This window comes from Coffea arabica, chromosome 2e (assembly GCF_036785885.1).
Source record: "Coffea arabica cultivar ET-39 chromosome 2e, Coffea Arabica ET-39 HiFi, whole genome shotgun sequence".
Classification (NCBI taxonomy): domain Eukaryota; kingdom Viridiplantae; phylum Streptophyta; class Magnoliopsida; order Gentianales; family Rubiaceae; genus Coffea; species Coffea arabica.
Genome location: NC_092313.1, coordinates 18727802 through 18754252, shown reverse-complemented (window position 1 = coordinate 18754252; position 26451 = coordinate 18727802). Strand labels below are relative to the sequence as shown.

At 35.4% G+C, this 26451-nt stretch overlaps 2 protein-coding genes across 6 annotated transcripts; both read left to right on the top strand.

Moving 5' to 3' along the window:
* The first annotated feature begins 240 nt into the window (after window positions 1-240).
* On the top strand, window positions 241-15282 carry LOC113731585 (K(+) efflux antiporter 3, chloroplastic-like). 4 transcript variants are annotated; one of them, XM_027256939.2, is made up of 19 exons: window positions 241-697; window positions 2388-2762; window positions 3969-4070; window positions 5239-5319; window positions 6389-6490; window positions 7920-7997; window positions 8880-8948; window positions 9131-9181; window positions 11188-11301; window positions 11391-11492; window positions 11584-11718; window positions 11984-12165; window positions 12252-12387; window positions 12984-13055; window positions 13129-13236; window positions 13728-13889; window positions 14244-14333; window positions 14412-14573; window positions 14953-15282. In XM_027256939.2, exons 1-19 carry the CDS (start codon window positions 659-661, stop codon window positions 15217-15219), a joined length of 2427 nt encoding a protein of 808 aa, XP_027112740.2. In that variant the 5' UTR covers window positions 241-658; the 3' UTR covers window positions 15220-15282. The 4 variants fall into 4 exon arrangements, with proteins under 4 accessions (XP_027112740.2, XP_071935667.1, XP_071935666.1 ...); XM_072079565.1 differs by lacking the exon at window positions 241-697 and adding an exon at window positions 861-983; XM_072079566.1 differs by lacking the exons at window positions 241-697; window positions 7920-7997 and adding an exon at window positions 859-983.
* Window positions 15283-16990: 1708 nt separating this feature from the next.
* LOC113731584 (probable sphingolipid transporter spinster homolog 2) lies at window positions 16991-25032 on the top strand. Of its 2 annotated transcripts, XM_027256938.2 has the most exons (16): window positions 17023-17411; window positions 18104-18235; window positions 18689-18790; window positions 19579-19683; window positions 19791-19866; window positions 19962-20036; window positions 20246-20348; window positions 20425-20490; window positions 21565-21619; window positions 21793-21887; window positions 22108-22184; window positions 22358-22471; window positions 23092-23211; window positions 23607-23735; window positions 24186-24264; window positions 24642-25032. In XM_027256938.2, the coding sequence occupies exons 1-16, from the start codon at window positions 17242-17244 to the stop codon at window positions 24773-24775; spliced, it is 1632 nt and encodes a 543-aa protein (XP_027112739.1). In that variant the 5' UTR covers window positions 17023-17241; the 3' UTR covers window positions 24776-25032. The 2 variants fall into 2 exon arrangements, with proteins under 2 accessions (XP_071935665.1, XP_027112739.1); XM_072079564.1 differs by lacking the exon at window positions 23092-23211 and having other exon boundaries at window positions 16991-17411.
* Window positions 25033-26451: the final 1419 nt, after the last annotated feature.

Here is a 26451-nt window from a genome sequence, read left to right as displayed (position 1 = left end):
TTGTTAAGTCACCCCCTCTAGAATAGGTTAGAATAGAAATAGGATCTCTTAAAAAAAAAAAAAAAGACTCCTTTTTTTCTTTTTTGTGATTTTTTCTTTGTTTATTTATTCCCGTACAAAATTTGTACCCTTTCTATAAAAAATTCCCTTCTATCACTTACAAGTAATTACGTGGATCCCAGTCAGCAAAAACGCCAAAATACGGGAGTGGTCTGAAGATTTGACATTCACACAAACAAAACGGAAGGAGAAAGAAATGCAGGGTCTTCCAAGTTCCAAGTTCCAAGTCCAACCAGGGGAGGGGTGGTTCTGCTTCTGCCTCTCATTTCTTCAGCCTTCTTTGTCCAATTATCACTCTCTTTGTCACTCACTCACAAAAGAAAACATCCAAATTCACCTGGCCCTTTACCTTGCGCTTGCGGCCACCCATCTTCCTCCTCTTTTTTCACTAGTAGTACTGCTACGACGTAAATTAAAGTTATACTCTCAGATGTTATCCTGTATCAAAGTTGAAAGACTCACAGAACCCAAATGCTAGAATCCTAGTACTTATCTTCATCATGTTTCTTTCCTTCGTTTTTCTGGGGTATTTGTGGGAGGCATTTGCAGAGTTTGCACTGGCTCCATGAATGGTTTCTGACAAAAGATAGCAGCTATCATGTTGGGTTCCATGATTTCTTACCATCACAGTCCCAAGGTAACAACTCAACGACTCCTTAGTTTTCCCAAGTTAGTTACTTTTAGATATCTTTATTTTTTGCTATTTGCGTAAAGTTCTGATTTTTTGACGTTTCTTGGAAGAATTGAAGAAAGGGAAACTATCTTTTTTCTTTCCAATCTTCGAATGAAGAATTCTCAACCTTGCGGGATATTAAACTGTCTTTAGCAGGCCGGATTAGCTGTGAAGGAAACAAATGAGAGCCTCGCCAGCCAAATATTGGGTCCTAGTAAAATCTCAGATAGTTAGTTGTTACCAATCTAAGGTGGTGCTCTTGATACCCCGACGTAGTCATATAGATAAATAACTTACTCTTTCCCTGCCGTTGGTCACCTTTTTCTAGTTTGTTAAGCATTTATTTTATAGTTTGTTCAGCATCTATATTTTATGTCTAGGCTCCGCTTGGGTAGTGGTCAGAACACATTACTTGGTGCTTATCGGAACTTGGGACTAGAATTTGAATGTTTCTTCAGGCAATGTGTTGGGCGATGCTTATACAGTTCTTTTGGTTGTCGCAACAGTTGGTGAAAAATGAGTAATAAATAAAGGTGGTGATGGTGCTATGGGTGGCATAAACGGAGACGATTGGGATTGTAGTGATGGCCTTTCACTCTGCCCCATTATGATGTTTGGAGGGAGGAGCCACGAGTGGGAATTTGGTTTCGAGGGTTGATAACGTTGAGGATGATTTGGGGTAAACTTTTTCATTTTTGAACTGTTTAAAGGATTAGGAAACATTTTATGCTAAAATTAGATGTCACTGTTGGACTCAGAGGAAAATCTTTTTCCAAGAAAATTTTGTAGATGCTGTTAATATACAGGCTTAGTGTTGTTCATGGATTAAGGAGCAAATCTCTCAATCTCTGATCGATTCTTACAAAGTTCTGCTGTTTACTTGGCATAGTAGTTGAAGACTGATGCAAGGAGGCTCATAACTGCTTTATCTAAGTCTTCTGTGACAAGTTAAGCATGTTAGATTATCTGTGGTTAATAAATGGCCTTTTTTTTTTTTTTTTTTATGAATGCGTAGTTAAATCAGAATAGGAGCTAAGTTTCTTGAGTTCCTCTACTTTTGAAAGTGGATAATCATTGATGCCTTTTTGTTCAGCATTTGATAGAACTGGATTTTTTTTTTAATCCGACAACTTAAGATGACTTCTGTATTCAAAGAAGAGCCCAAAAGGAGTTCCAATTGGTGTCTGGTATCAGAAGTTCTTGTTATCTTTTAGGATTGATAGATATGGTTGCTTTCCACGATCTCATGACCCTATGTTCATTTGACGTATGTCCAGATATACTGCATACATAAACTGAATGGAAATTGGTATATGAGAACTGTCATACTGTTGGGCTCTAGTAGCTAACATTACCAATCATTTTTATGTGAATTCTTCTAGTCTGTTTTATGTCAAAGGTCAGATAAGTAGCAAGAATAATCTTTTACCCTGTATGATGCCAGGTAAAGGAGAAACCAAAAGAGGTTTGTACTGGATCTGATTCAAATGTTCTGGTCTTTTCTGTTTTGCATGGATTTGCACCATTAGAAAATGGAGATTATGTTGTAAACAATTTTGGGAGTACTAAGTAGGTGTAATAATTTGATGCTTCTCAAAGAAGGACTGAAATTGTTTCTAATGCATATTTGTCCCTTTGTTGTGCTCACATGCAGGGATATGACATTATAGCTCGAAGAAGCTTTGGCAGAGCTGCTTCTCACATGCATATCTATCGATATTATGTTTCATGTGCTTATGATCGGCCAGCATACTTGCCATCAGATTCGCCGTATACCAGGATAAGTTATCCAGGTTGTTTCTCACAAATTATCATCAAAGGCACGCCTTGGCTATCTAACCAGAGTGTTGATGGAAAAAGATCCTGCTTCCATGATAGACAGACTCAGAAGAATAGATTCTGTTTATCTGCGGTAGTTGATGTCTCCAGTGCTGTTGAAGTCATCAATGACTTAGGATCAGACTCATTGACATTGCTAGTTGTAATTGTATTGGTTGTTCCTGCCTTCAAAACCATCAAAGCCAGCCCGGTAAGCTAACTTGGGATAATTTCGAATTTTCTAATTAAATTTGCTTCAGCCCAGAACTTTTGATGCGCAAGAACAGAGAATGCATGTCTAATGCCAAAATCTTTATTTTGACTTTAGTTACGTATTTGATTCAAAGTATGTTACTCCTTCTAGGATTTATGTCTTTGAAACCTTTACCAGCAAAAGAGGCAGTAAAAGTTCTAGCTGTGGTTTTTGCTTTAGCCTTTTAGGTGATCTTATGGTTCCTTTTATTTTAGAAATGTTGTTGTATTTATTGGTGATCTTTTCAAATACTTTCACACTGTTTTCTGTTTAATGCTTTGCAAAAGTGAATTTTGAAAAAATATATATATATTAAAAAAAAGTAACCTTTGGTGATAAAATACTGAAGCTGAGCCAGCGATTTTCCTAGGAGCGAACTTTTTCACATCTTACTGCATCTGTCTTTTTTGCTTACTGGTATCAATCCCCAAGTTCCAAGAATCATCTTACTTGTTCAATTGTTTCTAAAAGCTGTTAAATCTTCTCCGCTCGACACTTCTGAAACATAGGGAGTCATAGATTGTTGCAAATTGCACATCGCTTTCAGATGTTGGTTGAGAAGTCTCGATATTCTGCCAGTTCAACCATGCTAGAAATTTTATTACCTTAACACAAGCGTGAGCACTACTTGTCTACCAGCAGCCATATTTGCTATGGATTTCCTCCTGTATGTGTCTGTGCATTAATAGATCGCTGCGTGCAGCTCTGGTCCCTTGGTCCTCTTATATTATGCCTATAATGCTCTATGACCTTATTCTGATGCATGAATCTGAAGATTACTAAGAAATTTCGTCAAAAATTTGTTTTAAGAGTCGAATCTAACTTTCATGCTTAGGATGTTTTATTAGCCTTCCCTTTTGTCACCTATTTGTGCAATCAAATCTACATTTGTGTGAATCAATGAGACTGTTACTAGCCACATCTGCATTATGTCTTGCATTCCTTGATATGTTTCCACCTTCTTATTTACCATACTTTCAAATTTAGTTGAGAATGTTCATTCAACCTTCTGCTGTTTGCTACCTTCTTATCATGCACTATAATAAGATCACACATTTGAAGGTGCTCACGATTACTTTAGATGGTAGTGAGTTGAGGATTTTGCAATTTATGGCAGCGAATCTCTCCAATAGCAGGCAATGCTAATTCTCCTTGTGATTGCAGATACTTGGTTTTTTCTTTGCTGGAGTTGTGCTTAATCAGCTTGGATTAATTAGAAATCTTACAGATGTTAAGATTCTTTCAGAATGGGGGATTCTCTTCTTGGTAAGTGTGATGCTTTCTCATCTCACAATTTCCATTTCTGTTTTTGTCCTTGAAGTAACTTCATTTTTTCTTTCAAAGTGAGTACAACTAGGTGAATGTTGACCTAATTGTTTATAGTTTTCTTGTCCTCATTCTTACTCTTTTATGTGCTCTAATGCCTTAGTGTTTATGTTTCATACTAGTTATCAGCACAAGTTTAGACAAGTTTACAAGGGTAAAATTTGGCACGATCATTGAATGACATCATCTTGATGGGTATTTTGCGTGGCTTTGTTCTGATTCTCATGGTATGTAATGTTTAACCATCAAAAATCTTACAGTTTGGAGAAGATATTAATATGTATGAGAAAAATTAGGATGTCTGAAAGTGACAAATGAGGTATTTTTCAAACTGTTAAGTGAATGTAGATGGTTTTTATGGAGGATGCTTTCATGGGAATCTGCCACAGGGATTTCAATGGTATTTTTTGTGCATCATCCTGCATGTACATTGGAAGGTGGGTGGGCTGGACGTAAACCACCTGCAGGTTTTCTGAATAGGACTTATTTTAAGAAGTTAGGGTGGGAAAGATGAGCAGCAATGTTTGATGACTATTTATTTATGTCTTAAATAAGAGAACAGTCAATGCTTTTGGAATTGGTTTTGGAGGTTGGGGTTCCTCCACAATCCAAAGCAATAAGCAACAACAGTTGAATAATGAAGGAAGCATGCCCGTATTGATTTTTCTGGCCCAGGATTTGTGTATGATTAAGTGAAATGTGCACAATTTTGTTCCAGGAACCTTAAATAGGTAAAAAAGATTATGGAAGCTAGCTTTCAACGTGTTGGGAGGAGTGAGAATGGGTGGGTTACTCTTTGCCAACGTGACACCAACTTTGAAGTGCATATGCCTAAAATTTTTTTCTTTTTGATCAGGGCAGACTCTATGAAATTTATCATGTGTTCAGATTGTGTAGTAAATAGGGAGTCCTGGAAAACAAAAACTCTTGTTGTCTAGACAGTAAAATCTGCTTTCTGGTTTGAGCTGATTTGGAGAGGTTAAATTTTAAGAAAACTGCTGTACGCCTTAAAGTTATTGCCTAGCTGAGGACTGCATAGCTCAAATTGTATTTGTATTGCTACTTATTGAAATCCATTTTGATTTTGATAATAGATGCTTGTTTGCAGCTGTTTGAGATGGGCTTGGAGCTTTCACTTGCACGTCTAAAAGCTCTTGCTAAATTTGCTTTTGGGATGGGACTGACTCAGGTATATTGCTGATGAAACTTAAGCCTATTTGTGTAAAAAGAAGTAGATTGCTATACAATTTATTATGGGAAAAAGTTCTTTGAGTATATATATATATTTGCACAAGGGGCTAATTACTTGAACATTACCCTTTTTATTGGAAATCAAAAGTATTGGTTTTAATTATTTTCCAAAAGTAGAGTCATTTGATGTTGATTTCATTTATTTAGTCTCAGTCTGCTCTTTTGACCTTCTGATGATGCTCTTGACTGTCACGCTGCTAGCAGTGTCTAACTTGTAAGCAACGTTGGCTTTAACTTTGCTAGTCTTTGCATCTCCAAATTCCAATGGCCTTGCTTTTACTGCATACTCTTCACAGAATCTGAAGATGTATTTGCTAAATCTGCTTTCCCAGACTAGCACCATAAGAAGTATCTAATTTCCCAGCAATACTTGCCTTCTTGGCTATCTTAGTCATCTTGAAGAGCTAGGAAAGTTCATTGCAGGGAGAAGGGTGTTGATGGATGGAACTGCAAAAACCCCATACTTCCGTTGTAGTCATAGGGGAATTTTTCTATGTAGAGAAACACAATCATAGACTGTAGTTTATTTTTGGGAAGGTGAAATTCTTTTGGAGAATGGAAATGGACTTTAAAGTTGATCTCTGTATTCTTGGCATCCATTGAAAGTAACAGTATCTTTTTGTAAAATGTCCAATAAAAAAGGCAGTATTTGAGTACATATCCCTCTAGACTTTAGCTTCGAGCAGTTGTGAGAAGTTTCATATAGCTATGAATGTCCATGATTGGGAAATCATACTAGAAAATTGATTAATTGATGACTTAATGGCAGTACTTTAAGTACCCTGTCTAGAGATATTCGTTTTTGTACATCAGAAAATCATGTTGATCATTACATGGTAGCTAATTCCTGTTGTTGTACATTAGGATAATATATTCCTCACATTTATATTTCTTTCTAGAATAATGTTTATTCATGGCTAGTAATATAATTTTGTAATCAAAGAGATCTTGACCATCTTTGCTCTAGTTGCTTAGATTGTTATCCCCTTGATTTTGTTCTATTGAAGGTTGTACTGTCCACACTTGCTTTCACGGCATTTGAGCTTCCACCTAATGGTGCTATAGGAACAAGGATTCTGGAGTTCCTTTTTCACTCAAGACCTGATTTGGTGAGAAACTTTCCTCTGAGCATCTCTTTTACCTTGTCTGGTAGATCGGACCAGTCCTCCTCCTAACAACAATACTTGAGCTTTCCTATACATCATGAAAAGCAATATGGCTTTGTGCATTTTGTTTCCCTTTTTCTAAAACCTCCACGTTCTTATTCATATTTAATTTACAGAAAACCAATCACAGAATTACCATTTTGACATGACCTAGTTTGCATTCTTTGACAAGCAAGATGAAAAGTATTTACTTCAGCTTAACATATCTTGTCTACTTTATGTTTGTTTCAGAAGCAGTCTCTCAATCGAAATGGTAAAATGTTGTTGTTAAATACTTCTGCATTTCTATGTTTAACTTTAGAACTAAAATACTATAACCATTTATCAACTTGAGAAAGTTATTTTATTTGGTATTCCAGCATAGCCAGAAAAGAAATTGAAACTGACGGTTGTCTACGTCATAATTTATCTTTGGGGAAATTTTGATGTACTTGGATAAGATGTTTGCTATAGTTATCATTTTTCTGTTATCTTGGCTGATAAAAACAAAATTTGTATTTCCTTTGATAACCTTTTCTTTTACAAGTTGTCAAGCTTTTTGTAAAGTAATTGCCATTTCTCAAGTATGGAGCTATCTGTTTATGACTATCTTTGAGTTACACAATAATTACTGAAAAATTTTGGTTGTTCAAGGGCACAAGGTAATATTTATGTCTTGCATTCAACTTATCTTGTTTTACAACTTTCTAAGGGAACATTTATACCTACAATGTTGTTGCTGCTAGAAAAATTAATATTGTCGGTTCATGCTCATTAAAGTAGGCTGCGAGTTGTAGGACTTACTGGATGATACTGTGTAGCTTTCAACCAGCAAGTCATTCAATTTTTGTAGCTAGATTTCTTAGATGCATACACTTCTTTTTCATAAACCATTTTCTTTTCATGTTGGTGATAAGGCATTGAGGTAGAGGAGTGATTTATGAATTTCCCAGAATAATAATATAGGATGTATTTCTGTTGAATTTGACTTTTGTTGTCTTTCACATTTAAATAAGTTCCGTTAATGAATCTTTTCCTGTGATTTAACTATGGATACATTTATGAGTGGTTAAAAAAGCTTTTATTTTCTCTATGAAACTGTGAGCACCTAGAAGCCTCTTTTCTTGTGACGTCACCTCTTGACCAGTTAGCCTGGCGACAAATGTTTAATAAACAACTCGAGCATTAGTATGATTTGAATTTGCTTGTGTGAAAATTCTATGTGCTTTAAAGACTTCTATCCATGGACTTGTTCAGTTCAACCACATATTGAGGATCTGACTAGTCATATAATTATGACTTTAAAACCCTCCCTTGATTGGTCTATTTGTAATCCTTGTGGTTTACCTGTTTGTCTTGCTGATGTGTTGTTAATTGGTGTGAGACCACTTAGGTAAACATCAGAAGTGTAGACGAGGCTGTGGTAATTGGTGCTGCTCTATCATTGTCTTCTTCAGCTTTTGTTTTACAGGTATTATGCATATCTGAAAATCACATAGTCATTTTCCAGAAAGATTCCACTTACTGAACATCTAATGGATAAGGTACATTCATACCGATTAGTCTAACCACTTTAGTAGGGATTTCTCAACTCGACCCTATGTAGCCAACTATCTATTTGCTATTGAAATAAAACACTTGAAACTAAGAACATTTCTTTGTCTTGGAAGTATCTGATGGTATCCTTCAACACTTGGTCGATAAAATAATCATTTGCCACTGCAGCGATTATTCTCAATTTCCATTATGCGTGATTTTTTTTTTTTATAATACTGTGGTCTTATTTTTATAGTAATGAAGCATACAAAATGTACTAAAAGGAGGGACTTAATAATGATACAAACTCGTATGACCTGAAAAGTGTGTCTTGTCTATGAGTCTGCAATGTGTTCTTTTCTAATGGACATTTTGGAGATAAAGTATTCTATGTTGCTAAAAATGATATTTTGTTTGTGGCATATTTGAATGAGTTTGTGAGTGCATCTTGTGCAGTTGGAAAGTCTTACTTTCTGTGACATGAAGATTGACCTTGTTGTAGTGATCTTATCTGAATACAGTATAAAATGACTTCTTTCCTTGTGGTCAAATTTCATTTGTTAAAAAATCTGATCTAGCAATTTTCAGGATGCATATTTCCTGCTTTAGACTGCCATTTCAATGAATTAGCCATCTAAATTATTCTGTGATGCCATTTGTATATTGAGTCTTTTCTTTGATGCTTCTTCATTTCTCTCATATCTCATTTTGTTTTCACGGGATTTCTGTTTCTCATAAGACAATTAAAAAAAAAAGAAATACTACCTATTCTTCGAGAATAAATGCTTTGATGCTTACTTGTTAGCAATCACTGTAGCTTCTTGCGGAGAAGGGTGAGCTTCCAACTAGATTTGGCTCAGCAACTCTGGGGATACTTCTCCTTCAGGTTTTATTTGCTCTTGTTCATTTTTTTTCCTGGTGCATTTTAGGATGTCTATGTAGTTTGTGTAACATTTGTGTCTTCATGTTTTATTTTCTTTTCTGAATTGACTAGGGCCAATCATGCAAAGTGCATCACAAGTGTCATATCAATTACCTTTATGGATTCATACTGCTTGGTGTTTGCAGGACATTGCAGTCGTTCCTCTCTTAGTCATCCTACCAGTGTTGGAAAGTCAGGTAGCCTAATGGTTTTAAAGGCTTTCATTTTTTGTTCTTGTCATGCCAGTTGTTTAAATTCATAAAGCAAGATTTTAGCATCTTTATTATGCTTCCAACCAAATATGTTAAATCTTTATATTTAATGTCCTTTTATCTCCCTTCTTAGACAAGATGGTTGGCATGGCAAATCTGCTGCCACATTCTCAAGTGAAACTTAATTTGCTTTTGTCTTGTATAAATGTATATCATGCTTTACATACTTCTTTTGTTCAAAGAGATAAGCTGATCTGCCAGCAATATCTTTACCAATAGATGATTTAGATTCTCAAAATTATCTATTGTTGTAAGTTTCATGCTGTTATCTTTGGTCAAAAAGGTAAAATTTTCACCTTGTTGTGGGACCAGTTAGACCAAATTTCACAACCTGTTGTTCCACCCCATGTCCAGGGATCTCATTGTGTGTGATGAGCTACTTTATAGTCAACAATACTATCTGGTTTTCATCTTCACTTGTCGGAATGGATATCCCAAATTGAATTATGAACTTAGGCCAATACGTGCCATTTCCATCAAACTCTCTGTCATGTCAAACAACTTATGTTATCTTACAAGGAAAATTAAAGAATGTCATGCGCATATAAATTAAGCGTTTAGCGAATAGGCATGAACAAAGAGTATGAACCTTAATGATTTGAGTCTTTTTTGTTCTTAGAAGAAATTTTGGCTAGTACTTTTATTGTAAAGAAATTCTGGTAGTGGCCTGCGTGAATGGTAGGGTTACACTGGTTGCTTAAACATTTATGGTGCTACAGAGTAATAATATAATGTGATTGTTTGGTGACCATAATATTAGATCAAACAAAGCAGATTACCTAGGTGGAGGAATTCATTTGTCATCGACTTGAAATTGATAGCTGTGAAAGAATTCATGATAGTTAATATGGCTTCAGGTGCTTAGAAATATGCTTCTTTCCTGGTGCAATGTGCTTTGAGATAAGACAAGAATTACAATATGCTATTCAATGGTCCTGTAGGTAAGGAACAAGTTGTATCATATCCATCTCATGGCCCATATTGTAATTGAATAATTTTCCTGAAGTTATTTGTACAAGTGATGGTGGACATCCTATCTGATTAGAGAAAGAGCAACTGTGTGTATATGATTACAAATGTTAGATACTCGTAAGTGGATATATCATTTAGTGTTATTTTATTTGTGTTCTAATTGCTTTTGACTTTAGTTTAGTCTTTTGTTTTCTCTTGACTTCAGTTGATTGGCACAATTATTGGTTACAAGTTCTAGTAATTCTGTAAGCAGAACCTGAAGTCAAAATGAGATTTCTAGCCTTTTCTGTAACTGATGTTTGCTTCCCATTTTGGGCTCTTGTTAAGTACCTAGGATTTGTATAAACAACCCTTCCAAAGGCTGATGGCTTCACTGGAAAAATTCCTGGGTTTGACAGGAAGCAGAGAAGGATTCCATCTCCCTTTCTACTGCCTGAGCTAATGTGGCTGCATTTAGATGGAATTTGTTCTTGCCTTTGGGCTTTCATGTCCTGAACCAAATGATTGCATGTAATTAAGAAACATGATTGCATGAAAATAGAACTGTTGGTTACCTTTTCTTTGACAAGTCTAATGGACAAAAGCAGATTTGTGGCCTTTTTATAAGCAATTACTTTTGTTTGGCTCGCATGCAGTGTATCATTGGAAAGTATTGTTCTTATCCTCGGGTTGAGGATGGAGAAGCATTTCAAATCCTTTGCTTTTAAATTTCTAGGTGATCTTTCTGTAAACTAAATAAGTAACTAGATTAAAGCTCTGTTTTCGTTACTTGCAGTTTGGAATCATTTCTTCTTTGACCTATCTGTTTCATGTGGATCAATGGACTTAATTTACTTTTCATTTATCCTTTTGAGTTTGGACATTTGGTGACATGTCATGTATAATAACCTTTCCCTTCTTTTATTGCTTATGAAACATCTTCTGCCCTTTATTTTTCACACTGGTAAACTTTCCTGCAGAATTTGGCAGAAGAAAGTATTTGGCCAATGCTAGCTAAAGAAAGTCTGAAGGCTTTAGGTGGACTAGGTTTGCTTTCTCTAGGAGGAAAATACATTTTGCGGCGAGTTTTTGAGGTCTGTTGTTGATTTGCAACTCAACGAGAACTCAAGTTCAATCTAATTTTTTTTAAAAAAATAAACCAAAGCATGTTAATTTATATCAGGTTGTTGCTGAAACAAGAAGCTCAGAAGCTTTTGTGGCCCTCTGTCTCCTAACTGTTGATGGGACATCACTTTTAACCCAAAAATTGGGCTTTAGTGACACGGTTAGAAATAGTCTGAAAATAAATGCAAGACGTTGGTAGCATTTAGTTTGGTGGTTAATCCAGTTCTTGATAAGGATAAACTTTGCTGCAGCTTGGAGCATTTCTTGCTGGAGCCCTATTAGCAGAAACAAATTTCCGTACACAGATTGAAGCTGATATTAGGCCATTCAGAGGCTTACTTCTGGGGTTGTTTTTTGTGACCACTGGGACTTCTATTGACATGGAGGTATTCGTATCTTTTTAACATCACAAGGGTCACAACTCTTGCTGGGAAAATGGCACGTGCTTTTATTAGGCACTTCAGACATTGATTTACTTATTTTTGTGTTGCTGAATACTTGTGAGTTAGATAACTGCATAAATACCACAGTAAGTGAAAAATCACTTAGATCAATTTTAATTTGCATGGTACTTTCTGCTGTTTTTAAGTTTGGATACTTTATTTCATTCTTGACATGGAAATTTTTCACATACATCTTTATTTTCTGTAGGTCCTTTTCCGAGAATGGCCAAATGTACTTTCACTCTTGGCGGGTTTGATTGTTATAAAAACTCTTATAATATCTGCAATAGGTCCACGTGTTGGACTTTCCCTCCAAGAGAGCATAAGGATAGGGTTGCTTCTTTCCCAGGGAGGTGAATTTGCATTTGTGGTTTTCTCTCTTGCAAACGGGTTAGTTCCAAGGAGCAACTCTCAATTTTGTGACTGATATGCTTTCTGTGAAGTTAGCCTTAATGTAAGTCTATACCTGATTGTAGGCTTGGAGTGCTGCCCCTTGAACTGAACAAGTTACTTATAATTGTTGTTGTGCTGTCGATGGCATTGACTCCTTTGCTAAATGAAGTTGGACGAAAGGCTGCTGATGTTATTGCAAAGAAGTTTGAGGAGCAAGATGTAAGTTAGTTTTTCATCAGTCTCAATCTTAATACACAGGTATTGGATCTGGAACCTTGAATCTAGCATAGTATCATCTGATGATTTTCAGTAGAATAAAAAAGGCAAACATTGTAAAAAATGGCTGTACTACCACCCCTTCCGCCAGTGGCCTGAAGAAGGACTTGGGCAAAAAGGTGGGAGACATGAAATCATTCTCTCTGTGCATAAGGCCTACTACATATTGAGCGATCTTACCACTGCAGCAAACCTTTTTTGTTACTTAGCTTGTTTCCACAGAATAACCTAGTTGTGCCCACCCAGCAAATGAAGTCTAAAATGCTAAACAATTTTAAGCAACTATTTGAAAGGAGCTGTTAGTGCTTAAGAAAAGATGTTAAAATAAAAGCATAAGAGTTGAGATGTTTTGATATTCTTACTATTACCTGTAGGGTGACTGCTTTGTTGCTTATCCTAGTGAGACTTTTCTCATAACTTCCAACAGTTTAACAAGTTTTGATGCTTCTGACACAATTCTTCAAAATGTAGATAGGTTTTGTTGACTCTCTTCTTTACTTATATAAAAATTCTGATGAAGCTGAACAACATCATTTCAGAAAACTAATAACACAGTAAATTTTGATGCAAGCGAGCCAATTGTCATCGTTGGATTTGGGCAGATGGGACAGGTACGTCTACTCTGGTCATGACTAGGAACCTATTAACTGAAAGTTCCACTTATTCAGGTTGTCTGTCGTACAGGTTCTTGCAAATTTTTTGTCCACCCCGCTGGTGTATGGACTAGATGGTGATACTGTAGGTGTTGGATGGCCCTACGTGGCTTTTGATCTGAATCCATCTGTTGTAAAGGCAAGTGAAGCTAAAGGCTTAAGCAGTGACGATAAAAAATTCTCCTTTTCCCTTTTCAAATATTCATCTAGCTAAACAAGAGACCTGGAAAAATGCTTTGTGGTATATTAGGTACCTTGTTAATGCTTCGTAAAGATTCTGCGTGATATACGAGTACTTGTATATTTCGATAGTTCTCTTCTTCTATCTTGGGCTTCCTTGGTTTCATTTTTACAGATCCCTGTTGGGGCGGAGATTTCTTATTTTTTATTTTAGATTTTTTATTTACCCATTGGAGCACTTTCCTTTCTTTAATTTACTTTGGTTTTTGCCTTTCTTTTTTCGGTTTTATGATATATACGTGCCCCATGCACTTTTGCGTTGTGTTCCACGTTTGTTAAATTTGTTTTGGCGTCGCACTTAAGAGTTTTCTCCTGTGATGATATATCTTGAGTTGACTCGTGAAATAAAAGGTAAAGCCTAGTAGCTGCTCTATATGGCCATCTTAACAGGCTTCTAGAAAGCTGGGATTCCCTGTTTCATATGGAGATGGATCACGTCCTGCAGTTCTGCAATCTGCTGGTATCTCTTCACCAAAAGCAGTCATTGTTACGTACACTGGGAAGGAAAGGACAATTGAGGCTGTGCAGAGGATTCGATTGGCGTTTCCGGCGGTAATATTTTATTTGCAGTGATCTTCTCCTCTCCGCCCTCCCCCCACCCCAAGAAAACCACAAAAACAAAAGATAGATAACAAAAAAAAAAGAAGTGTTTGTTTATACAGAATTTTGATCTGCAGTGTGTTAAGCCTGCACACGATTTTTTTTTTTTTTTTTGCTCAGAATAACTATCACTATAGTTCCAATCATACTTCCAACCTGCTCATTGAATCCTCCTGTATTAATCTTTGATGCATCGAGAAACAGCGTTAGATTTCTACACGGCACGTTCTGAAATTACCCTAGATGGTGCTGGCAAAAAATAGAAGGTATTTCTCACTTTGGAAATCTTCTCATGAAACTCTTTAGGTTCCAATATACGCCCGTGCACAGGATATGATGCATCTGCTAGATCTGAAGAAAGCCGGTGCAACAGATGCTATTCTCGAGAATGCAGAGGTATTACTCATTGAATCTTTGTTCTTGTCGGTCTTACTGTTATCAAGCCTCCTAATCATTTGGCCTTTCTGCCTGCAGACAAGTTTGCAGCTTGGTTCTAAGATGTTAAAAGGGTTTGGTGTTATGTCTGACGATATAACCTTTCTGAGTCAGCTTGTTCTAAATTCCATGGAGCTACAAGCTCAGGATACACTTGATAAAACTGTTGAACAAGATATTGATGTCATGAAGCCATTGCAGGTACTTAAAACTACAATGCTCATGGCTCACTACAGTTCTCTGGTGTTATGCATGTTTGTAACATGGGATATGCTAATAAGCATGAATGCAACATATATGCCTTATTATACTCTGCTTTGTTTGATCGTCTAGAAACTTTCTCCAGCACTGATTTTCCTGCTAAGTTCACAATATGCTTCTGACGGACTTGAGGAGTACGACAGATCCATACCAAACTTTTCTACACCACATATATATATATATATATATATATATCTGCTTGCTGTGATAGATTGACAGGCGAAGAGTGTTTGCTGCTAATTTATGCTGTAAAGTACTGCAGGTTGCCTGTTTATAAGACCACATTACTAAATGGTGGAAATAATTTGTTTGCAATTAGATAAGAGTAGCTGCTCGAACAATCAATGGGTCGAACTTGACAGAAGACACAGTATGCCTTGAAGCGAAACATATGGATGGAGATCCCTCGCAGATACCACCTGGGGGAACAGATTATCTGGCAGACCATGATAGGCACCATGAATCTGAGGATCTAGCGGCTGACGGGGTTTCATACTGCAGACTAGATACTGAGAATGGCTCTCCAGTAAATTTTGAAGATGTTGATGCGCAAAATATTGTACAAGATAGTACAAATGGGTACTAGACTTTTTTTAGACACATGTTCATATCTTAAAAAGCAATATTGCAGGCTGAAGAATTTTGAGTATGCTGACTGTAGTTTGAGCATTAGAGCATCCACAATGCTATTACACTTTGTGGAGTGTAATCCACATGCCACGTCAGCATTCCACTTTCTCCTCTTTTATTACACTTTCACTCACAATGGATTACACTCCACAAGGTGTAATAGCATGGGTCCACAATTAATCAAATATTTATTTTAATAATGCATAACTCATATCCCATAAATAAATAAAGTAATTTTTAAAACTAATTTTGTTATTTTTAAAAAATAAAGTACTAACTTTCGTTAAATTTTGTACATTTTGAATTTTTTTATTTTCTAAAAATGATATTATTAATTTTTAAGTTTGAATAATATATCTTTTTCTATGTTTCAAAAATAATATATTGTTATTTTTTAAAAAATAATTATGTAGGAAATTAAACAAATATTTGATACTTCAAATGCGAAGATATCATAATAATCCATATTTAATTAATAATTCGGAATGTAATTAGTTGAACTCCATAACATAATATTACATAAGTTAAATCAAATAAAATATAAATAATAACAAAATCAATGGCTTACACGCATCACCTGTGTGATGCGTGTAATATCCATGACACGGCTCCAATGGGGAGCCGTGTCATGGAGGGGTGTAATGGCTCCCCATTACACCCCCATTGGAGCTGCCCTTAGTTAGTCATAGCATGAAGTCTGAAAGTGTGGGACCTGATTTTTTTGTACATAGAAAATGATCCCAAGTAAATCACGTAGTGGCCTCAAGTTAAAAAGCAAATCGGATCCTCGGTGTCACTTAATCAGTCACAATTCAGTACCACTCATTCATCCGATATCAAGTGTCCAATTAATCTAAGTTTAAATTAGATATCACGTGATAATTTAAATTAATTGGACACTTGATATAATTTTAAAGGTGGTACTGAGTTACCACTGAGAAAGTGATATCGAGGATTTCAATTAATTAAAAAGTCTGAAAGAGTGGAAGCTGACATTTTTTGTGCATAGAAAATGATGGCATATAAATCACGTAATGATTTCAGATTATAAAGTGATTGAAAACTTAAATTGGAATCAAATTTTATTAACTTGAATTTATAATAGACGCAAAGCTAATATTATAAAATTGAATGACAGAAAAATTCATTTGGAGTTGGTAAAATATAAAAAACGTTTTGAACGATTTTTCATATATGTAAAGGTGATAATGCATACATCTACCGTCGATGTGGAATGCTTATGCTGTCCACTTTAGCTTGAATGAACCTTATAAACGAACCTTCTCACGACGATATGTAATCTTTATGCGGCCAACTTTGGCTTGTCTGAACCTTATGAATGAACCTTCTGCGAAACTTCACATTTTTGTTGTGCTATTGGAAGAAAGATTCTTGCATTTTTCCCTCTTCTGATGTGTAATCCTTTGTGTTCGATGCAGTATGAGTTTTTTTTTTTTTTTTTGAAATAGGCTGGAACTATTTAACTTTACATTACCATTGCTCCCAAAAAAAAAGAAAAAGAAAAAACCATTAAGTGGGAATTTTACAAAAGGTGAAACTTTGAGCTGTATAAATAATTGTTAATGCCAAAAAAAAAAAATTAATGGAAGATAAAAATGCAGATAAGTCCTCTAAATTTGAATACCAAGATAATCGCCATAGAAACCGAATCCAAAAAATCGTAACCAACGATAAATCCTCAATCAGCAATTAGCATTTAGCAAAGCAAATTTCAACCAGAAAGAAAAACCCTGTTTTTTTAAAACAGAGAGCGGTGAAAAAGAAGGACAAGCAGCGGAAGCTGGGCTGTGGCTGTGGCTGTGGCTGTAGGTGGCCGAAACGGAGACTTGTTGGAAGAGATCTCTTCCGAGTTCCAACTTCCAACCAAACGACCAGTCAACGTCCCTTAATAAGTACGTCCGCGTCAAAAGAGTAATAAATATATTTAATTATTTACCTTAAAATTTTCTCATCTTTAATGGGAGAAGATAAAAAGAAAGAGGAAGAGCCAAAGCCCCTGCAAATATCTGACCCAACCTTAAATCCAAATCCTTCAACCGTTATTGAGGTTTCCACTACTCCAGCAACGGCCGTAGCTCCAATGGCTTCATCTTCACCTCCCATATCATCATGGTTTACTCCCAGAAGGTACTTTTTTTTAGTTTTTCTTGGAAGCTATTCCTAACTGCTAAAGTGCGCCAAAGATACTTTTCTTTTTCCCCCTTGTTCCCTTTTCTCTTGTGGATCGCTGGGAAATTGGAAGTAAGTGCCGAGGGAAACTGAGATATGCAATCTTATGCCAAATTGGTCTGCGAAAAATGAGTGATTTTTTCGCTCCATTTTCTATAAATCAGTTTTTTTTTTTCTTTTTTTTGGAGAAAATTTGAGTAGAATTTTGATGGGCTGTTCGTGTGCTTAGCTTTTGACTCATCAAGAAACATTTTTACCTTAAATTAGCTGGCGAAGTGTGCTGGAAGTAAGCCATTTGTTCTAAAAGATTCAATTTTTGTTTTTTTTTGGGGGGGGGGGGGGTGTTGCTTGCATATTTGGTGGTATCTGACTTTAAACAACATAAAGGATTATGCTTTTGACTACGATCATTCGTGTGTGGTTTGGGTTTTTAGTCCTTTGAGGGATGGGGAATACAGTACTAATGGGTTCTAGTTCTTATCACTTTTTAAGTAGAGTAATAATCCACTCTGGAGCTGCGATTAGTTTTAAATGGGTTTATGTACGCAGAAGTGGTTCCTAACAATTATTAAAATGTTGAGAGATCTTCTTTAGTGCATAAGCAACTTACTTGATAATGGTCTTAATTGGAAAGTGTTGGTGTTTTGCAGGGTGCTTGTGATATTTTCTGTGATTAACATGTTAAATTACTTGGATCGTGGAGCCATAGCGAGTAATGGTGTGAATGGAAGTCGCAGAACTTGCACAAAAAGTGGTACATGTTCTGCTGGTAGTGGAATTCAGTAAGCAGTTGACTTTACTTCTTTTTAAACTACAACACAGACAAGATATATCATGCTCAGCATGTGGTTAGTTCGAGCAATTGTTGTTTACTGTCATTGTCATTGGTCACTCCTTTCACTTAATTCCAGTACTGGGGATAACCTTAAGGTGCGGAAGCTCCATTATAAATTATTTATACCACATTGCATTAATTAGATAGAATAAAAAGCACATTTATTCTGGGAGGTATACACTGCAGTTGGAAGGAGCACTTTAAAACAGGGGCATTAGGTGTATGGTTATAGTGGGGTGGTATAAGGGTGACACCCCTCCATGGAATTTGCCCTGGAGTAGTCTTGGGTTTGCTGATAGTTCCTTATATTTTCTTTACATTACGCACCCATAACGTCATCAAACCTTGGCAGTTGATTCTTTAATGGTTTGATTTATTTTAAGTATCTTACACAATACAGGGGCGATTTCAACTTGAACAACTTTCAGGATGGTGTTTTATCATCAGCTTTCATGGTTGGACTCCTTGTGGCATCTCCAATATTTGCATCCTTAGCCAAGAGGTATAGTGGAGATGCATCACTTCTCTGTCCGCTGTGGTCCTGATATTATGAACTTCTCTTTCTATCCTTTCACTAGAAGGAACCTAGCTATTATTTGGCCTGTGAAACCGCATAAGAAATTTTGATATGGGGAAAGAAAGCCATAAATGCAAAATTATAAAGGTTGAGTAAAAATGATTCTTGATGGAATAATTTCTGGCTCCTGAATCTTTTTGGATAACCTTAGACAGAATATATAATAATTACTGGACGAAGTGTCATCTTCATCGATGAACTGTAATTGGTGTTGTAAAATTTAAGTTAACTGGCTTTTATTTGAGGAACATTGCCCCAGGAAAAAGGGAAAAATATTTCTATTCTTCGTGATAATATATAAACTTTTGCTAAATGTCATCACATGTATTTGGTTTTTATTGCTAAATCTTGGTAATTCTCTGGAATGTTGTAGTCTATGTTTCAATCATTTTGCTTGCACTTGCCTAGTGGCAACTTTAGTTGTCATCTTTGGGCTCTATGTTTTTGTCGCCCTTTGTTTGTGTCCATCTGACTGAGCGTAGATGCTGATAACAATGAAATAGCAATCCAGTTTTGGATTAGGAAATATCTAGTTCCAGCTATCTCAAGTTGGAGAATACTAATGTGAAGAATTATTTCTTGTCTTATTTTCCATTTTACTAAGCAGCATTGAGTAAAAGCATAAAAGTTTGCCATTTGTACATGTTAAAAGTTTGAAATTGCCTCTCATTGTGTTCTTCTTTGACCCCTCTTGTTTATTTATGAACTTGCAGTGTTAATCCATTTAGACTTATTGGAGTTGGTTTGTCCGTCTGGACAATTGCCGTTGCTGGTTGTGGTTTTTCCATCAATTTCTGGTCAATTTCTATCTGTCGCATGTAAGTTGAAAGCTTAGAATAACTGAAGCGTTCGGTATCCTGCTTCTCTTTTGCTCATGGATTTTGGCTCTTTTTCTTTTAATAAAAGATTTTTCCCCCTATTTTAGGTTTGTTGGTGTTGGTGAGGCTTCTTTTGTAAGTCTTGCAGCCCCTTTCATTGATGATAATGCCCCTGCTGCTCAGGTTTAATTACTCTGTTTTTCAGCTAAGGACATTTAACCTTGGAAGTTGTTTTACTAGTATTTTAATGATCTTAAATTCACTTTTTTGTAAATCAGAAAAATGCTTGGCTTGGTATATTTTACATGTGCATACCCGTTGGTACTGCAGTTGGCTATGTCTTTGGTGGAGTGGTAAGCTTTAATTTGTTTTTTCAAAAATTACATTCTTCATGGCAGAAAATGTTTTATGTTCAGTAATTTTGCATTTCGAAATTTTGTGAGGAAAGTGAACGCAAGTGTGTGTTTTTGAATAAGACCTGATTACTATTGGTTTATTCACATCTAACACACTGTATCACTTATTAGAGGTGAAATGAAGTCAGCTTTTCTTGGTCCCATAGGTTGGAAATCAACTCAGCTGGCGTTATGCATTCTGGATTGAAGCAATTTTGATGCTTCCTTTTGCTGTCTTAGGTTTTCTGACAAAACCATTGCAGCTAAAAGGTGCAAATCTGGTTAGATGTGGTTTCACTCTGAAGCTTATTGCCACTACAGTTATTCTCAATGTGTGATGGTACAGGTTTTGCTCCAGCTGGATCCAGAAAAGCATTGACCACTGTAGAGACAGCTGCTTCAGATAATCAAGGTGTTGCATGCAGCAATATGCTTCACTAGTAAATTCATATTGCTTTATGAACTTATTTGTGTGTGTTCGAACTATCATCAAAAACATCATGTGGTAGCACTATATTTATTCCCAGATGGAAAGCATAGACATTGAATAAGCTGTAATCATTTGGTTCATTTTTTACGCAAAAATTTTGCTGAAACAACTAAGATTATATAAAAGAATTATTTTGGCAAAGATTGTAACCAGAAACTTAAGTTACTCGATAAGGATGTCGAATTAAAATGTTAATAAACATCTTGTAAGTATCTTCACATCCTTGCAGGGACATAGAGAATTTCTCAAAAGAAGCAAAGATTGTAGCCAGAAACTTAAGTTACTTGACAAGGATGTCGAATTAAAATGTTAATAAACATCTTGTAAGTATCTTCACATCCTTGCAGGGACATAGAGAATTTCTCCTTTCAATGGCTTCTTTTGAGCTATTTTGCACCACTAGTTTACTGACTTCCTTTTGATTGTTTAAGCAGTCTTTACCAAGAATTCTAAATCAAGTTTTAAGACATGATATGCTAGAGCTTTTTTACAGTTGTATGGAAGGAGGCCCCTAGGATACTTTGTGCTTTTAACTGCCATGTGAACTCAATGTCATGTTGCTTTTTCATGCCACGACAGAGCTTACACCTTTCTGTTGCTAATCATTACCAAGCAAGGGAAGAAAATGTGAGCTTGATATTATCTTCTAGCTGCTGTCATGTGTTCATCTAGTTTCAAACTCTGATGACCATTTTTTGATGATTAACCAAAATTTTCTGCTTCGCTCAAGTTTGCACTTGTTGGGAGTTTGCACCTCTTGGGTTTCTTAGTTGGTTTGAACTTTTTTAGTGACTTTAGGAAGTGAACAGTTTCAAATTTTGCTCAATTCCAGCTGTAATCTTCAAATTATAGTCAGTATGATCTGTAAATCATGATGTTTAGAAGTGCAGGTTTTCATTTCTACTTTATCCAAGCGTTCTTTTGCATGGATTTCTTTGTCGGCATAGTTATTTCATCTGGCTATGTATTCTGAGTTAGGTTTTTTATTTGTTAAAGGTGGTGAACTATCTTTGACAGGAGAGTTCGTCAAACAAAACTCTCAATTATCCAGGTGAGATGTTTTTCTTGCCCTGGCTATTATGGATTTACTGGCATATGCTTGTTTACTTTTACTCGTCTTGTGCTTAAACTGTGGGGCTTACGATGATGTGATTAAAAATTTAGAACTCCTGTTCTAGGATGTATATGAAACCATTCCATGATTCTGTTTTATCTCTGTTACAGGTCAAAGGCAAGTACTAATTTAAACCAAGTTACAAGATTTTTGCAAGACTTGACAGCCCTTTTGGGAGAAAAGGTTTATGTTGTGAATGTTCTAGGTACATCATTTTCCTTGCTTTATTCTAAAGTTTGCTAGTTTTGTGCATCATGATTGAATAATTTTAATGGATTATCACTTTTCTGTTGTGTCCGCTTTTTGAGGATAATGTAGTTAGAATGAATAGAGACAGTTACAGCAAGATGTTATGTGATATATATGATATCGTTATCATGATGTTGTGTAGCAGTATCGTACTAATTGGCAATGGCTTTTTGCAGGCTACATCGCATATAACTTTGTCATAGGCTCATATTCCTACTGGGGACCAAAGGCTGGTTATGGCTTATATCATATGGTAAGCTCTGAGCACTTTTGTCTGTTATGATGGCATGTGGACATTTTTTTTAACAGAACCATATAATGTTATTACTTCATTCTTATTCTTGACATGTTCTTTTCTCTATAGTTATTTTCCAAAAAAAAAAAAATATTCTGGAAAACAATTGATTAAGTGACCTTATATCACAGAGTAATGCAGATTTGATGTTTGGAGGTGTGACCGTTGTATCCGGTGTATTGGGCACTGTAGCGGGAGGTTTCCTTCTGGATCGTATGACTTCCACGATTCCAAATGCATTCAAGGTAAACATGCTTCCAAGTGATAGACTTGTTGGACATTTCATTTTACTACTTGGACTTCTAATAATGCGGTCAAATAACGAAGAGAGATTTGTATACCTTTCTTCTTTTCGTGTTTGTAATTCAACTATAATTTGCTAAATTTGAAAAATAACATTAATAATGAGAAGAGAGTATGAAGCACTGGAGATAACTGAATATCAATCCAGAAAATTATGTTATATTCCTCTCTCTCTCTCTCTCTCTCTCTCTGCAATAATAATCAGAAAAACAAGTTAAAATGTCAAAATAATTTGGTTCCTTGTGATAGAATTCGATTGGTTCATTTGGAATCATAAAGTGATTATAGAAGTGAATTTTATTATGAAATGAGTGAAACTGTTCATAATATGTCTATGATATTTTCATAAACTGTTACTTCTTTCAGGTGCAAATGGTGTTGCTATTAGTAAAGTCCATAGGAAATGAAGTTTCTTAGACTTTATATTTTGTCCTACATTCCTTTGGTAATGGCATCTCTGGCATGTTGGGAATTAAGCATATCTAGAATTTTGGTTCTTTCAAAATTGGTGTTGGCGCTTTTTTCGGTTCTTACTAATGAATTATCTATATCTATTTTGCAGCTCCTTTCTGCAGTAACCTTCACTGGGGGGATTTTTTGCTTTGCTGCCTTTTGTTTTAAGAGTCTATATGCTTTCATGGCTTTTCTAGCAATTGGAGAAGTGCTCATATTTGCCACTCAGGTAGTTCTCCTGAAGTGGCTTCACTTCACTAGTGTATTTATTCCATGTTCTAAGTTGTATCAATTTGTACAATGCAATTGATCACTGCACAACCATCAATTACTGAAACGAGTTTTGAGGTGTTATTGATACTTGTACGCCTGTCCTGTCCCCTTAAGTGATTCTCAGTGTTATCGGCTACTCCTTTTTTTTTTTTTAATTAAATCACCTAACTTTAACCTCTGTTCCTATATTGCAAAAAGCATCGGCTAGTTCTACATACCATGTTTATTTTAAAATAGTAGAATGTGTTGGGTAGTATCCCTGAAATAGTTGTTCACAGCATCTATTGAAGCATTGGAGTTTCTAACTAATGTAGACAAATTCTTTTTAACATTCTGTTCATGTTAACGCAGGGTCCTGTGAATTTTGTATGCCTACATTGTGTGCATCCAAGTTTGAGACCGTTATCTATGGCGATATCTACCGTCTCCATTCACATCTTTGGGGATGTACCTTCTGCTCCTCTGGTTGGACTTATCCAGGTCTGCTTGTCTTTTTAGTTTAAACTAATACGGGCATAACTCGTCTTCCGGTGTAGATGTTAAATGGTAAATATTATTTAGCAAAATTTTATTTAAAAAACTCCTATTTAGCCTACAACTTTTGTAAAGTTGGGTTATTATCACTGCACAAATATGTGCTGCTGTTTCTGTGGCTGTCAGTAGCTAATATGGCCTCTAAAGTTAACGTCTTCTGAAGAAGTCGAGTGAAGCCCTAAATTTAGGAAACGCCCATGATTTATTTGGTTTAGTATTACTGGAGGCGAGCTGATTAAGAAAAAATGAGTATGACATACAAAGTAAGGAAACAAAAATCTCCCCTTTTTAAATCAGTAACTGAAAGAAGTGAATTCTTCTGTTAAGCTTGGGTTCATATGGTACTCTTCTATCGATAAGAGTTGTCCGCTTAAGCAATTACATCTTTTTGTGCAGGATCATGTCCAAAACTGGAGGATAAGTGCGCTGGTTCTAACATCGATTTTCTTCATTGCATCTGCTATATGGTTTATTGGTGAGTGTTTAGTTTGTTTTCTTGTCGATTGAATCGAAAAGAACTAAAAAAACCTGGAAAAAAGAAGATTGATAATGTGGTTCTTGGTGGTAAGGCCCAAGTTCATCACGAAGTGTTCTCCTGTTGGTATTAACATCATTAGAGCCAGTCCCTTTGGTCCTCCAAATCCCATATTCGGCTGGTAGTAAAAAGATACAGATGATTTAGAAAATTGTGGAAACAACAGAACAAGTTCTTCATTTTCTATATATGGAACTTTCTCTGCATGGTATGCCAAAAATCAATCAGGTTATGAAAATATGTTGTTGGGTAAACTCAAATTCCATATAGCATCAGCCGCTGCTAAACTGCTTTGCTTGTTTTCTGGCTTTGTTTAGGTATCTTTCTTCGCAGCGTCGACAGATTTAATGAAGACAGTGAGCACCCAGTTACTGCTGCAGACAGGGCTAACACAACACCTTTACTCGAAGACAAGACGGCTGAAACAACCGCAGCTTCCCATGAACCTTAGCATTTTTTGCTACGTCCTGCGTCTTATTAGATGTACATTCTTGAAATTCTTATCCTCAAGAAAATTTGAGAGAAATTATGGTTCAAATTGATTTTTTTTGCTTTTAAAACTGCAATTTCATCAGTTGCATGTGAATATAGATAGCAGTGTGCTATGCAAAGTCAGTCTTTGTTTAGAAGCATTCTTCGGGAGGGCTATCCTGAAACTTTGGTGCTTCTATTGCTCCAAATAATGCCAAATCTGGGTGTAATTTCTCACATCGGTAGAAACTCAAAAAACACGACGGTGATGTTAGTTGGGCCTAAAATGAGCGGAGCCCGTATTTTCTCAACGTTGTCTTTTCTCGTCGAGCTCAACCTTGAGGCCCAAATTTGATCCAAATTAAAAGAATGTATGTCATATATGTAAAAAATGAATTTTAAATTTCAATGGAAAGAAAATGAAGTTTAATATATACATCAATCCTAAGCTGTTTAGGATGGAACTCTAGATAAGTTATCAAAAAATATATCTGACAATTATCCAAAAAGTCTATATGCAGATATGGATAGAATGTAATCAATTCTAAGCTGCTTAGGATGAAAATCTTATCAAAAAAGTCTAGTACAGATATGGATAGAATGTATTCGTGTTTGTCCTTGTTTGAATCGTGATTTTTCGTAGAAAATTTTTTACCGATTTTCTAAATGTATTTTTTAATTAACTTTTTATTTTACACACATCAAATTATTATCGTATATATTTCTACTAAAACTCCTAAAATAGCAATTCAAACGTGTTACTCATTATTAACCGAATTCAAGGTTTTCAAGTCGAAATGACTTCTAACTGATAAGGCCAAGAGGTTCAACGTTTTTATCTTTTATTCTAGGATTATTATCATTTTACTCCCTTAACGTTCGGTGTCACTATCAATTTCCCCCTTAACGTTATCTTTTAGTCACTTTACCCCCAAGACTAACAGTCAAACTTAACGGAGTTTGTTAATTAAAGTAAAAAGATAAATTTAGCCCTTAAAGTTATTATCATTTTACCTTCAGAAACTATAGTCTCATTATCAATTTACCCCATAGAGTTATTTTTTAGGCAATTTATCCCACCATTAAACCAATTTAACAAGTTAAAAAACTTTAGAAGAAAGTACTTTTCTCTTTGGATAATAAAAATAATAAAAAATTTAGAGTGGCTCTTCTCCTCTTTAGTAGTAAGAAAAAAAGTCAAAGTATTAATTTTTTTCTTCTTGACAATCTTATTAATATTAAAAAAATAGAAAGATCGGAAGGGGGAGGAAGAGGTGGAGAGAGAGAGAGAGAGAGAGAGAGAGAGAGAGCTCAATTCTTTTTTTAGAAAATACAAATAAAAAAGAATCAAATACTTTTATTATTTTAAAATTATTTCACTGTACTGTTTACCATCAGATTTCAATTTTAATCCCAACAACCTTAAATTAATACGATAATATTAGACTTTTTTTTCTTTGCAAAATCTAATTTTCCGTCTCCTTCTTTCCTATCTATTTTTCTTTTCATAGTATTAATAAGTATGAAAAAAGAAATTTGAGAAAACCCTTTTATCTTTATATTTTTAGATCTCTTAAAGAGAAAAAAAAAAGAAGAATAATCATTCTAAATTTTTTATTTTTAATTATATATAAAAGGGTAAATATATTTAAAAAA

Coding starts and splice junctions, on each gene's coding strand:
- LOC113731585 (XM_072079565.1), top strand. CDS start 915: ATGAGAGCCTCGCCAGCCAAATATTGGGTCCTAGTAAAATCTCAGATA. Junction 6,491..7,919: donor TTCACTCAAGACCTGATTTG/GTGAGAAACTTT, acceptor GAGACCACTTAG/GTAAACATCAGAAGTGTAGA. Junction 11,302..11,390: donor TTTTGCGGCGAGTTTTTGAG/GTCTGTTGTTGA, acceptor AATTTATATCAG/GTTGTTGCTGAAACAAGAAG.
- LOC113731584 (XM_027256938.2), top strand. CDS start 17,242: ATGGGAGAAGATAAAAAGAAAGAGGAAGAGCCAAAGCCCCTGCAAATA. Junction 17,412..18,103: donor TCATGGTTTACTCCCAGAAG/GTACTTTTTTTT, acceptor GGTGTTTTGCAG/GGTGCTTGTGATATTTTCTG. Junction 23,736..24,185: donor CTCTGGTTGGACTTATCCAG/GTCTGCTTGTCT, acceptor CTTTTTGTGCAG/GATCATGTCCAAAACTGGAG.